Source organism: Panthera onca, chromosome B4 (genome assembly GCF_046562875.1).
Source record: "Panthera onca isolate mPanOnc1 chromosome B4, mPanOnc1 haplotype 2, whole genome shotgun sequence".
NCBI classification, from domain to species: domain Eukaryota; kingdom Metazoa; phylum Chordata; class Mammalia; order Carnivora; family Felidae; genus Panthera; species Panthera onca.
Window position 1 is genome coordinate 71,571,805 of NC_138345.1, and position 14,086 is coordinate 71,585,890.

Consider the following 14,086-nt stretch of genomic DNA (forward strand, 5'->3'; position numbering starts at 1 on the left):
ACAATCAGAGATACTGGCAAGTGGGCTTCTAACATCTTGGCTCAGGTGAATCAAACCCTTTTCCTTCCCTTGTCTCCCCTTCCCTTTGTCTTTTCTCTCCATCCCTCCCTCCCTTCCTTCTCCCTCCCCTCCTTCCCTCTTTCTTTCCTTCTTTTTCATTTTCCTTCTTTCCTTGTAGGTATTCCCATTCTTTCCTCTATGAGAATAGGAAAAGATGTGAGAAGGAAAGAGATTAGGAAGCATTAATCAGAAAAATAAGTAAATAGCACCCTCTCTGGAAGGACAAATATATTAAAGACTTTAGAAGAGCTTAAACTGCTACAGCATTTCTGCAACTGAATGATTAGCACAACTGTATAATAGAGTCAGAGGCCCAGAAAATGCTGATTTATATTTCTTCTACTGACTTCTGGTTCAGAATTATTATTATAAGATGTGTAGGGGACAATTTCCTCTTGGAATCAAAGCTAATGAACTGAAACAATCTATAAGAAAGGCAGTTTAAATACTGAATATTATAAACTAAATAATGTAGGGGCGCCTGGGTGGCTCAGTTAGTTAAGCATCGGACTTTGGCTCAAGTCATGATCTCACAGTTCATGAGTTTGAGCCTCACATCGGGCTCTGTGTTGACAGCCCAGTACCTGGAGACTGCTTCAGATTCTGTGTCCCCTCTCTCTCTGCCCCTTCTCTGTTCATGCTGTCTGTCCATCTCTCTCTCTCTCTCTCAAAAATAAATAAACATTAAAAAAAATTTTAATAAAAAATAAAAAATAAACTAATAATGTATTTCTACATAAAATATGAATCTTTCCCGTTATTTATTTTTTATATGGCTGCAAATTTAACAAATGGTGAATAATATGAGAACTAATAAGGAGGCTTATCTTCTGGCCCCCCTTTTGCCTCTCACTAACTGTATGACCATGGGTAAGGCAATTAATCTCTTTGAGCTTCAGTTTTCCCACATGTGAAAATTAAGAGATTGGACTAGATTACCTTTAAGAATTTTCCGTCTCCCATATTTAATTTTATTTTATGTATTTTTTAATGTTTTATTTATTTTTGAGAGAGAGAGAGAAAGAGAGAGAGAGAGAGAGAATGAGTGGGGGAGGGGCAGAGAGAGAGGAGGACAGAGGATCCAAAGCGGGCTACCTGCTGACAGCAGTGAGCCTGATGTGGGACTCAAACTCACAAACTGTGAGATTATGACCCAAGTCAAAGTTGGATACTCAGCTGACTGAGCCATCCAGGTGCCCCCCTCTCCCAAATTTTATGATTATGGGAAAGATATAACTCAAATTATCTGAAACTGAAAGAAAAAAATAAACTATGTAATTCTACCAACTATGTAAGGTAATTCCTCTGTAGCATACATAATTTCCATGTGAGAGTGACAGGGTTATAAAAGCAAAAAAGGCTTCTTTTATTGATCAAAGCTCCTGGCTATAAAGTAACATGTATCGCTCTTGGATTCTTCTTTAAATTAGAATGATTAATTTTCAGATGGGGAAGCAACTCTGAGAGTCTGCTGGGTTCAGTGATGAGAATGTCAGTTATCTTATGGCGAGGGCGGGGTGGGGGGGAGTTCTGCAACAGGGAGGAGGGGCAAGCATACAGAAGCAAAACAAATTCAGAACTCCAGGAGCTCAGTCACAAATGTCAGAGAATGGCTTTGTGATGGTGTCTTGACATTTATTCTGGAAGGCTTGCATTTATACTGCAAGTATGTGGATGTCTGTATCTAAATTCATGGAAAATAAATCCCAATCTTCAACAGAACAAAGTCATACTCTGGTCTTACAGGAGCTCTTGAAAAGGTACAGCCTAGATACTTTCAGTTGCAAGGCAAACCTCCAGCAGAGGAGTCATTTCCTCGAGCCTTTTGTATAGCTGCTAAAGTTAAAGTGTGGAGGGACAGATTCAAAGAGGGAGAATTTAAACATTCATTTCCTTTACAGGAACCCTGACTATGTGCTGACCCTGCATGGTCTAATATAAAAAGTTTTGCCAAAGATCGCCTGACTTTGGACTATAAAATAAAATCCACTCATGATCCCTAGGAAATCCAACTTTTATGTATGGATGTAAATTCTCAAATTTGTAGGCCTGCCCATAATACATAGAAAATTTAAGGGCAAGAAATCTTTCTTTAAGTGGAAGCATAGAAATACTGGTGCTAGCTGGAAATGCTAATGAATCATTAAGGAAATACGTTCCATCACCTGCCAGATCTTGAAATTCTTGGCTCTGGTTCTTTAGGCACAAAAATCATGGCCTGAACAGCTTTTCTTAAAATGATCTTGGCCTTCATTGGCATTCCTACAATGGGATACTTTATTTATATCGTTAGATACTTTGGAATCTTAATGGAAAATTCTCCCTAAGTAGTCAAAAACAAATAGTAATTTGCGGGATTTTATTTGGAAGGAAAATACACTAGGAGAGGTAAAGCCAGAGCAAGAGATTCTCTGTAAGGCAAGACAGCTCAACGATTCCTTGGATTTACAGCCAACAGACAGGCTTGGAATGGAAACGAAGCTCTTGAAAATACTCTGCCCTGAAGAAACACTCCTCATTCAACAGGAGGCCAAATTATGTGTCATGTATTCTTACTTACAGTCTTGAACACTTTTTAAGAATGTAAGAAAAACAAAAAGAATCACTAGGAAGTATAAAAATGTACAAAGCTTTTAAGTCTTTCATGCCACGGAATCAGCAGACTCCTTGAAAACTGCTAGCTCTCCATTTTTTTTTTTAATGAGCACATCTTGAAATACTCTGAGATGCAGTAGTTTCACTAAGACTTTTGTTGTTGTTGTTAACAATTACATTGGAACTCAGACTTACTGATATTACCAACAATACAGCAAACTGTGTATTTTATTCTCCATATATTTATTGAGATTTGTTATTTATATTTTTTATGTTGACAAAGATCTCCGTAGTACTTCAAGAAACTCTGCCACTTGGTGTGATTAAATTTTGTCTAATGAAAATGTGCAGAATTAGTCCCACAATGTGGAAATATTTAGAATAAGCTGACAAAAAAGCAAGAATTTGCAAATCAATCAGCAACTCTATATGAATTCTACCTTCAAAATATCTTTGGTTATTCTCTATAGACTGGGAGGCCACTTCTCATTGTTCTTTACATGCAATATTTTGTTTTTACATAAATATTATATTTGAATTTAGTGGAAAGACCTCTATCTTGATAAACAAGATATCAAATAGTACACACTATGGTCACTATAATGAAAACTTAGAAGAGTGTACAATAACACAGAGGCATAAGATGACACTTTTATTATAGATTCATAGTTTTACTAGTGTGTTATGCGGTCTCTTTCCCTGGAAACCTTGAAGTATTATTTGTACATCCATTAGACAAAAACGATAAAGTTGGAGATGGAGTAGAAAGTGACAGGTACAATAAAAAGTTACAAGATTAATATTTTAAGTACTCTGCAACATTATGATTCCACACATTTTTTCTAAAATTTATTTAAGATTCTTCTATTTAAAAAAAAAGAAATCCAAAGAAATATCTGTTTCACACCCACAATTCCTCAAACCCCACAGTCTTCAAGCTACTCTTCTAGCACCATTTTCTTTCATATTCTATAGGTAGGAACTCCTAGAATATGAAGTGAATAGGCTGTTTTGTCCCAGGTCCAACTTTAGACATGACTACACTCAAGATATCCATGAACAGGACTCTGGATGGTACTGACGGGAGTGATAGTTCATAAAACAAACAAAAGCAAAACTTCTTTGATGTGCTCAGCTGCATTTCCCAGAGACATGAAGGAGCTCGATTCTCTTTAATATTCCCATTTTCTAGCACTGCAAGAATCTATTTCTGAAAACATCGCATTATTTATGTTATCCTTCCTCTATGCAAAAATCTACTGCCATATAAAGGAAATTTTTAAGGGTTGTTTCTCGGATTTGCCATTGGATTCACATAAGTTTTGAGCATAAAACTGTTTACATTTAAAATTAGCATAATGTTAATTTGGTTCTCTAGTGTTTCTTTACTCTCCTAACAGGGAGTATAAAACTTACCCAGGGCAAGCAGGTATTCCTTTCCTTAGAACAGGTTCAAAATTAACTACCAAATCAAGGAGATACGCTTTTCCTTATGACTTGTTTTGTTGTAAGGGAGTATTTATGGCATCCTTTTCCAAAAAATTAGAGTTAAAAGGAACCTTTAAAAGTAAACTTAAGGAATAGGAAGATTTTATTTCACAAATAGCTACTGTTTACCTGTACACGAATAATCATCAATTCTGATGTATCCAGTTTTGCAGATGCACATGAAAGAACCTGGGGTGTTAACACACATTGTATTCTCACGGCAGTAATGGCGCCCTTCAGCACACTCATCAATGTCTGTGAAGAAGAAGTAGGGCAAAGAGGTCAACAGTGGCCAATATTCTAGAGTTTCTTTATAATTTTCTTGGAGAAGGCAATAGTTTCCAATTGAAAAGCATTTTTTAAAAGTATTCAGAACATCTCCTTTAATAAGAATGCTTGATGTTCAAATGACAGAAACTGTAAACATTTTTTTCCAATAGGTCTTGCTGGAATTTCAAACATGTCTATATATTTCAACTTGCAACATTCTAAATATAGTTAGAAAATTTCAGCGCAATCATCTACCTCTGATAAAATGAATCAGAAAGTACAAGTTTGCTACCTTGGAGTCTCGGAATCTTCAAACGCTGAGTATACCACATATTATTTTTTGATTTACTGGCTATTCTGTGTATTTGGAGAGGCCGTAAGAGGTAAATAAAATATTTACATACACCAGAACTTGAATAACTTAAAGACGAGAAACCAATACCATATAGTTTATTAGAGATAGAAGTAGAGATATAGCTATCTCAGTGTCTGAATAGAGATGAAATTACAATGTAGAGATCTGATATAAATGAAAAACTGTAAAATAGTAGTAAGATATCATATTGAAGAACTTCCATAGAAATTCACACACCAAGTTTTGAGTGTAAAGACATGGTAAGTCATAACAGGCACTGGGAAGAATGTGAATTTTACAATAAGACTGTCCCCATTTTATAGCACCTCTCTGCATGGAACATAAACTATTTCACAAATATCTTGTCATTATGAAATACTCTTTATGAAGGGCCTTAATGCATTGTTTCAGGCATCCCCAAAGTAGCAATGCTCTCATTTCTACTATTAAGAGAAATGGATCAATTATAGGAGATAGTCTGGTGACTGACTACTCTGTAAGTCATGGTATCCATATAACCCAGTCCTGAGAGTATCAAAAGACGTAACTGATGAAATCTCAGAAGGTTATATTTTAGAGGTAAAGGGATCTTGGCAATCATCTAAGCTAACTGCTTATTCTACAGATGGGAAAATGGAAGCCTAGAAAGACTCAATTTTTCCACTAAACTACTAAATGAAAGTTAACACAATAAATTACAAACTTCTTAGCATAAAAAGCTCTTTCAGTTCTGGCCCTTACTTTTTCAGTTTTATAGATTATGACCCACTCCCTTCTTCCCTCTCAGTGTTCTGGCCACAAAGAACTTCTGATCATTCCTCAAATGGACCATGCTCTCTCTCATCTACCTCCCTCTATACATACTGTTCTCTCTATTCCTTCTTTGCCTATCACCACCCTTAGTGAATCTTGGCCACCAGTGGATTATTCTTCAAGAATCTGTTTAAACGTCTCTCTGTGAAAACTTCCCTAATAAAGTAAAATTCTCCCTATGCAGTGCTCTCTTGGAACTTGGTGTTTCCATTGCAGATTCATCCATTGTGACTTTATTAAGTTTTATAAGCTTCTTCTCGCCAGTAAGTCTTATATACTCCTCCAGGGTAGAGATCATCTAGTTGTGTCTCTTAACTCTAGCTGCACATTATATTCATCTGGGATACTTTTTTAAAAACATCGGTTCTTGGGCCAACTCCCAAACCCCCACTCCAAATCTTATTTAACCATCTGTGGTGGAACACAGGCAATGACTTCTTTTTTAAATCTTCCCCATGATGAGTCTAATGCAGGGATCAGCAAAATTTTTCAGTAAAGATCTAGATAGTAAACATTATAGGCTTTGGGACTTACAGGATCTCTGTTGTAAATTTAAGTCTGTTTTTCTAGCATGAAAGCAACCACAGGCAATGTAAATAAGTGAGCCTGGTGATATTTCAAAAAAAAATTATTTACAAAAACAGAAGTTGCATCAGATTTGGCCTGCAGGCCATAATCTGATGATCCCTGGTCTAATGTATAAGCAGGGTTAAGAATCACTAAGTATGTAATTCATTTTTGAACTCACAATAGCTTATAGGGTGTTTAGGATATTACAGGGTCAATAAATGCTGCAGAATGAATGAATAAATGCTTCAAGGCTAGCGTAAGGAAGATCTAAGAATAGATCTCAGTGGTGCCTGAATGGCTCAGTTGGTTAAGTCTCCAACTCTTGATTTTGGCTCAGGTCCTTATCTCGTGGTTTGTGGGAAAGAACCCCAAATTGAGCTTTGTGCTGACAGCATGGGCCTTGCTTGAGATATTCTCTCTCTCTCAAAATAAATAAATAAATAAATAAACTTTTTTTTTTAAAGAATATATCTCAGATTATCTGGCTTCTAGTATAATACTCTTCTCATGATATCATGCTACTTCTAAATGTTTGCAGTAGTCTGCAAGGCAAGTATCACATTCAATTACAGCCTAAAAATCAAACTACAGGCACCCTGGGGGAATATGATGAAAACTCATTTGCTTCCAGATTCTTAAGATAATAATAGGAATCATATGGGATTACTAATGAGCTCAGCTGGATCAATGGTCTTTAACCCTGCTCCTCTGAGAGAGTGCTGAACTGAAGTGGAAGTTACTGAAAGCCACTGCAGAAGTCCCCTGGGTTTAAGCTTGTGAATGGGAGGAATGGCCACAATGAAGTTCATGTGCACAGCGGTGTAAAGAATTTATCTTTGGGAAGGAAAGAGCCAAGAATAATGAACGCAACTCAGTGACGAGATCTTGGTTATCAAAGGGGAGAATTATTGAGTACACTGTATCATTTCCTCAAGACAAGCCTAGTTTCTAGCGAAAGACCTCATTTCTTGGTAGAGTCAAGGATGTAGCTATAGTGCCTAGTGCAGAACGGAGTCCCAGCTGGAGCAAGCATTAATTACTGAAGACACTGTCCTTCTCTCCAAACAGTATGCTAGAGGAGGAAGCCCACCTCAGTAGGAGTGGCCAACAAACCTGGCAAATCAAACTCAGAAGTATACAAAGCACCCCAAACCCCTCCCAAGAATACTCAAGGAATGAGAACTTTGAGAGTATTAAAGTCCTATTAGAGAAGACACAGAAAAGAGACAGTTAGGGTGATTCCTGTTAATGGACCCTATTGACAGCCAAAGCTATTGGATAATTTGGTTTATAAGATAAATAGGGTATTTTGTGACAGCGTAAATACTGTCTCTACCACTTGTTTGTTGGTGGGTCTACAAACCACAGACTGTTGGGAGACATTGGCCGGTCGCATTCTTTGTAGATGTTTCCTGTGAAGATACCATGTGATCAGAGAAAACGCAACATGGGGTCATAAAGCAAAACCTATTGAGGAACCTATTTAACACGAAGCCTTTTAGGAACTTGAATGGTTTGGATCACAAAGAAATACTGAATTCATGGCCCAGAGATATGAAGTGTCAGGAGCAGTATTGTGAGGGGGGGAAACAAAGTAAAATACCAAAAAATATAATTGCAACACTGTGTGCCCTTTGTGTGGTCCATGTGACTTTTAGCACAAAATTCAGCACAAAGAGAGTTAAGCTAAGGTCCTGCCTTTAAAGGACTTATAATCCTTCTAAGTAGTATCACCACCACCACCATCATCATCATCCAGTTAGGTGCCTTCCATGTTTTAAGCCTGTACTTTAGAGAGCAGTATGTCTAAGAGAGGTTCATGGTTCCTCAAAACACAGAGTACTGCATGGTCAAGTAAATCTCAGGACCATTATAACACTATTCTTCTTCCATCTCCCCCCCTAAAATTACCCATGTACATGAGTAAATTACAGGCTCTGAATACCTAGCCATGTTTTTAAAATTTTCGTTCATTAATTCAACAAGTATATAATGTACATGCCCCATGTCTACGTATTGCATTAAGCAACAAAGACAAATTCTAGCTGGAGAAGCAACACTTAAACAATAATGTTATGAAGTGATGCATACTATATAGCAGAAACATATACAATGGGCATTAAATAGGGAGCAACCAACTTTTTTTAACACAGTGCTTTTTTATTCTGAGCACGTACTAATGCAGAACACATTTGGGAATTTACATTTGGTGATATAAGTAATTGTATGACTCTTCCCTCCCCCAGCTTGAGGAGCTGATAATGAAATTAAGATGCCTGGATACAGCATGAATAACAGCATGAGGTCCTATATATCAAGTGCCAGGAAAGAAAAAAGAGAAAAGAAAAGGGAAGGCAAGAAAGAATACACTCACTACCAGGACTGGTATTCAGAGGAAAGTTGGTGACTAAGAGACTGGGCAACCAAGGACAATGTGCTGGTTGGTGTGGCAGGGCGTTAGGTAGATTTTTGAAGTAGGCTTAAAGTGACAGACGTATACAAAGTTGAAGAAGGCTGCCACTGAACAGTTTCCTGTCAAATAGAGATGCTCTAAGATGAGCAGGCATATTGTAGAGATTCAAGTCTAGTGCCAGCAGCAGAGGTAGCAAAGGCATGAAACATTTAGGAACAATGAGTATTCCATTCGGTTGAAGTTTATGCAGGAAATAAAACAGAAATACAGCTATGGGATAGGAGACAGAATGGGAATGCACTTAAATGTTCAACAAATACGAGAAAGGTATCTTCCTTGCTGTGCTATGGAAATATGAAAGCATTTGGAAGGAGGGGAGTAGGAAAGTGACACAGAAAAATATATCTCATTGGGGAGCCTGGGTGGCTTGAGTTGGTTAAGCCTCTGACTTCGCTCAGGTCATGATCTCATGGTTTGTGAATTCAAGCCCTGCATTGGGCTCTCTGCTGTCATCACAGAACCTGCTTCAGATTATCTCTGTCTCTCTCAAAAATAAAATAAACGTTAAAAAAAAAAAGAAAAAAATCTCACAGGAGTTAGTAATGTGGAACTGAGAAGAGTGGTACAATCAAGGTAAGGAGCAGTTGACTAAATTAAAGTAACCTTCCAAGCCCCAGTTTCTCCATTACTTATCAGGGTCTGAAAGTATCCCAGTAAGTGATTTGTCGGTATGTCTGTTGTCTATTTCTATTGGAATATAAGATTCAGGAGGGTAGAGACCTTGTTCTAGAACAATGGCTGGCCCTTACTAAAAATGTGCTAGATGGGGCACCTGGGTGGCTCAGTTGGTTGGGCGTCCGACTTTGGCTCAGGTCATGATCTCACGGTCTGTGGGTTCGAGCCCCACGTCAGGCTCTGTGCTGACAGCTCAGAGCCTGGAGCCTGCTTCAGATTCTGTGTCTCCCTCTCTCTCTGCCCCTCCCCTGCTCAAGTTCTGTCTCTGTCTCTCTCAACAATGAATAAACATTAAATAATTAATTAATTAATTAATTAAAATGTGCTAGTGAATCAATGAATCCTTTCATGGCTTTTCATCTCATAGGAAAAAGGATAAGTGTCCTAATTCACACTGATCTGACCTGGAGCTCAACTTGGCAGAGTGGATCCTTTGTCTTCCCAGTATGCTGTCCAGGCATTTAGCTGGACGTGAGCTTTTTGTATGAACAGTGAACAGAAGCCACTGTGGTAAAATATAGTCTTGCATGGTAGAAGAGCACTGCAGGGGGAATAAAGACGACTGGATTCTAGTCTTTGGCTCTGTTATAAACCTGACAGGCATTTCATCTCTCTGGACCTAAATTTCATCATCTATATATATATAAAGGCTAGAGGTTTCCAAGTCATTACCAGCCCTCACACTTTACAATTCTAACAAAGAGAACATGATTTGTATGGTTGCAGTGAAGAATCTGATTCTCCAGGATTTTGTAGGAGACACAGTCATATGCCAACAAACTTAAAAAGCATAAGTAAACCCTGTTTCTTATACTTGAACAACCTCTCTTGCCCCAGGATAATTCAAGTTGATCTGCTTTAGAAACAGTAATTTATAAATTTATAAATTCCCTTTCATCCTATCTGAAAGCTGAGGTTGACTTTGTAACTATTCAGAATCACCGATTGTTAGACCTGAAAGGAACTATAGAAATCATCTAACCTAACCACGGTCATTTACAATTAACAAAATGGAGAAACAGAAATGCCAAAGACAAAGTAAGAAGGTGGCAGGAATCAGATCGTGAAACTTCCATGACCCACATTAAAAAACCTGAACTCTAGGGATGCCTGGGTGGCTCAGTCGGTTAAGTGTCAGACTTCAGCTCAGGTCGTGATCGCATGGTTCATGGGTTCGAGCCCTGCACTGGGCCCTGTGCTGACAGCTCAGAGCCTGGAGTCTGCTTCCGATTCTGTGTCTCCCTCTCTCTCTGCCCCTCCCCTGCTCTCTCTCTCTCTCTCTCTCTCTCTCTCAAAAATGAATAAACATTAAAAAAAATTTTTTTTTAAATCTGAACTCCGTCCTATATGACATGGGAAAGGTTTTAGGAGAGACTTAACTGAATCAGATCTGGGTGTTTAGAAGATCCTTCTAGCACAAGTTTACATAGTTAGTGAGTGGCAATCATAATGAGAAAACTGTTTCCTAGGTCCCACATTACTGTTCCTTTGGCCTATAGAGTGGTCTCCAGACTATCCTTGGGGGCAGTGGACACTCAGGTATGATGTCTCCTCTCCTGTGTGCTTTTGCCACACAACCTGGCTACCTACCCTCCCCATCTTATGCTTTATGTGTCATTGATAACATTTTTTAAAAGCATGGTATATTTCTAGGGATACAGCATGCTATCTCAATTTTTCCCTATAAAAGGATTATATTAGCATGTTAATGGACACTAATGCTTTATTGCTCAGCCAATAAAATCTTGAAGTCATGCAGCTCAACAGCAAGGACTCCACACATTAAAGACAAATACACATTGGTATGGGTTATTGCTAAGTCTTAGCCCACCAGCTGTGAAAAACTGGCTTGGCAAAGTTGGCAAAGAGATCAATGACTTAATTCATAAACCAGGAAAAAGGCTAAGTTCTGAGAAATGTAATTCTGGAAAGAGATTTGAGAGCAACATTTGGGAAGATAAGAGTATTTTTGAAAATAAAAAATTTGCAAGTATAAGTAGGCTGCTCGGTGAAAAATCAGTAAAGAATAAATTAAAATGTCATTTACAAATAGGCTAACATTAAAAGGAATTGCAAGCAATCCTATTTTAAAGTCAGTGGCATTAACAAGTTTGTTTACCAAATATTAATTTTTATGTATTAAAAACTATATCTATCATATGCTACTGAAACATATGATATTTTGATATCTCAAAATAATAATGCTATATTTTCTTCATTCATCTTTTTAATTCATTCATTGTAAATTGTACGGTACATTCCTCAAGAAGGATAAAAACTCTAGCATTGTATCATTGTTCTTGCTACTTTTAATAGAATACATTATTCTTAGTGTTAGGATTCCTGATTTAAAATAGATATACTTGGAGATATGCAGTTAGAAAATTTGAGACAGGGTTGAGAGTGGATCATAAAATTATACCTGTGGGGAAAGGTGAGATCATTTAAGGGTTTGAGGAAACAAAAGCATGAGTAGTTTATCCATGTAAGTAATATTTATTGAATTCCTACTATGCCCCAAGGTATTAACTTGGACACCAATGGCATAGCCTTGAAGAAGACAGATAGTATCTGTCTTTGTAGAGCTCTGGTCCTTCTGGGAGACAAATAGTAATTTTTAAAAATGCTATGGGAATTTGATAAGGATAGTGCCATCTGGAACAAAATGTGAGGGCTCCAAATCTTACAGGCAAGGCAAAGCTTTCAGAAGGAGGGTGTGACATCTAAGCAGAGGACTAAAGGAAAAGTAGAGTTAGCTAATGAGATGGGAAAGAGGAGAACATTTCAAATAAAAGAACGATGCACAAATTGTGAAAAGTGAGAGATTTTGATATATTCAAAGAATAGCAAAACATTAAATGTGGCTAATGAACTAAACAGGAGCTATTTTGTGTGTATATCTTGCAAAACTCACAAAATAATTTGACCTTATCCTGTGATGGATGGGAATCTATTGAAGCTTTAAAATCAATTTTTTAATACATCATATGTACACAGAGTATAAACTTTCAAAGATACAACAGAGGGCAAAATTAAAGTTAAGTCCAACCCATAGCCACTCAGCTTCCCACTCGCAATCTCAGAGATATCCACTTTTACCAATTTCTTGTGCAACCTTCCAGAGACACTGTCTGCCATGTAGGCACATGCACGTGTGTGTGTGTGTGTGTATGCTCCTCTAAAGGGTGTGAATGAATGAAATGACACGAGTTGCTAAGCAACATTTTTTAACTGCAAGGTAGAAGAGAGGATGGATTCAAGATGAGCAAATTGGAAGCTAGGAGGACACTCACTTGGAGTTTGGCTTCCTGTGTCTGGGACGGTATGTTCTAGCTGCATACAAAATAACTGTGGAGATATGGAGATTATATATACATACACACACACACACACATTTACATATATATATACATATATATATCAGGAGAGAAAAGACTTTATATATACATATATCTATCTCTATATCTATCTATCAATGGAGAGAAGTACTGAGTACTTCCATATACTCTCCATATATATCAGGAGAGAAGACAAGAATAGAAGTCAAGATTTGGGAGCCTCAAGCACAGAGAAAGTAATTAAAGCCATAATATTAGACAACATCACCCAGGGAGAGGGTACAGAATGAGGAGAAAAAAGCTAAGATGGAGGGCTGGGGAACTTCAATATTTAAGAGGCAAGTAAAGAAAGGAGACTGAAAAAGCTTGCTCAGAGAGGTGGTGGCAAACTAGAAGAAGCAGACCAATGTTGAAATAGTGGTCAGCAATCACCCTTGAACACACCTTCTATACTTGAGGAAATCCCCATCTCCCCAAGATGGAAGTCACAAGTCAAATTCCAGCGTATTTGGCAGCTAGGGTATAGACTTGTAACCTAGGACTGCTCACCAGGGGCACTAATGTAAAACCTCAGTTCAGAAGAGAACTCATGGCTAAGCAAGGCTGTGACATCTGACAAGCAGGGTGGAGAAGGCATTTGGCACTTAGGATGGTAGCAGTGGCATAGGTTCTGGAGTCTGGTCCCGGATGTCATCGGTGAACACTACGCAATTCAGTGTGAGTAGTGGTGTTGACATCAAGAGGCAGAGGTAGTGGGATATGTACTCAGGTCTGACATGCACTGTCTTGGCTGAACATCATCTAAACCTGTCCTCCCACATATATTGGGAGCCTTCTAACATTCTTCAATATATTCCTTTTCTGCTTAAACTTCCAGAGTGGGTTGTGCTGTTTGCAACTCTGATCCCTGATCAATACAATGTAGTATCATGAAGACAAAGTAAAGAAGTATCTGAAGGAGGGAGGGAGCAATAGAATTAATTGTTGCCTAGAGGTCAAGCAAAATGCTGGCTGAAAGACGTCTGATTTAACATTACAGAAGTTATCAGTAACCTTGGTGTAAGTAGTTTGGAAGGGAGATGGGATAAAAAATCTAGACTGAAGTAGGTGAAGGAGAGCATCTGACATGAAGAAATGGAGACAATGAAAATCAATCACACCTTTCAGAAATTGGGATAAAAAGGGGAAATAGGTCAAAAAACAAAAGCTAGAAGGGAATGTGTGGTTAAGAAAGAAACGTGAGCATATTTAAATGCTGATCTGGAGAAGCAAATAGAAATAAATAAGTTGAAAACAGAGTTTGAGGGGATAATGGACGGAATAAGATGCCTCTGAAGCCAGAAAGAGATGAGATTCAGTACTCAGATGGACCCATCACTCCTAGGAGAAAGGGTATGCATTCCACTGAGACTAGGCAGAAGGAGGAAAAAGTGGGCATGAAGCATGTGG

The 14,086-nt window shown here is 38.0% G+C and overlaps 1 protein-coding gene across 3 annotated transcripts in view; it reads right to left on the bottom strand.

The window, feature by feature from the left end:
• NELL2 (neural EGFL like 2) overlaps nucleotides 1–14,086 on the bottom strand; it is a 392,703-nt gene that overhangs the window by 144,793 nt on the left and 233,824 nt on the right. For all 3 annotated transcript variants that reach the window (XM_060657876.3, XM_060657877.3, XM_060657878.3), the window contains exon 14: nucleotides 4,273–4,398. In XM_060657876.3, coding sequence (XP_060513859.1) covers nucleotides 4,273–4,398 — 126 coding nt within the window. The remainder of the gene's footprint in view (nucleotides 1–4,272; nucleotides 4,399–14,086) is intronic.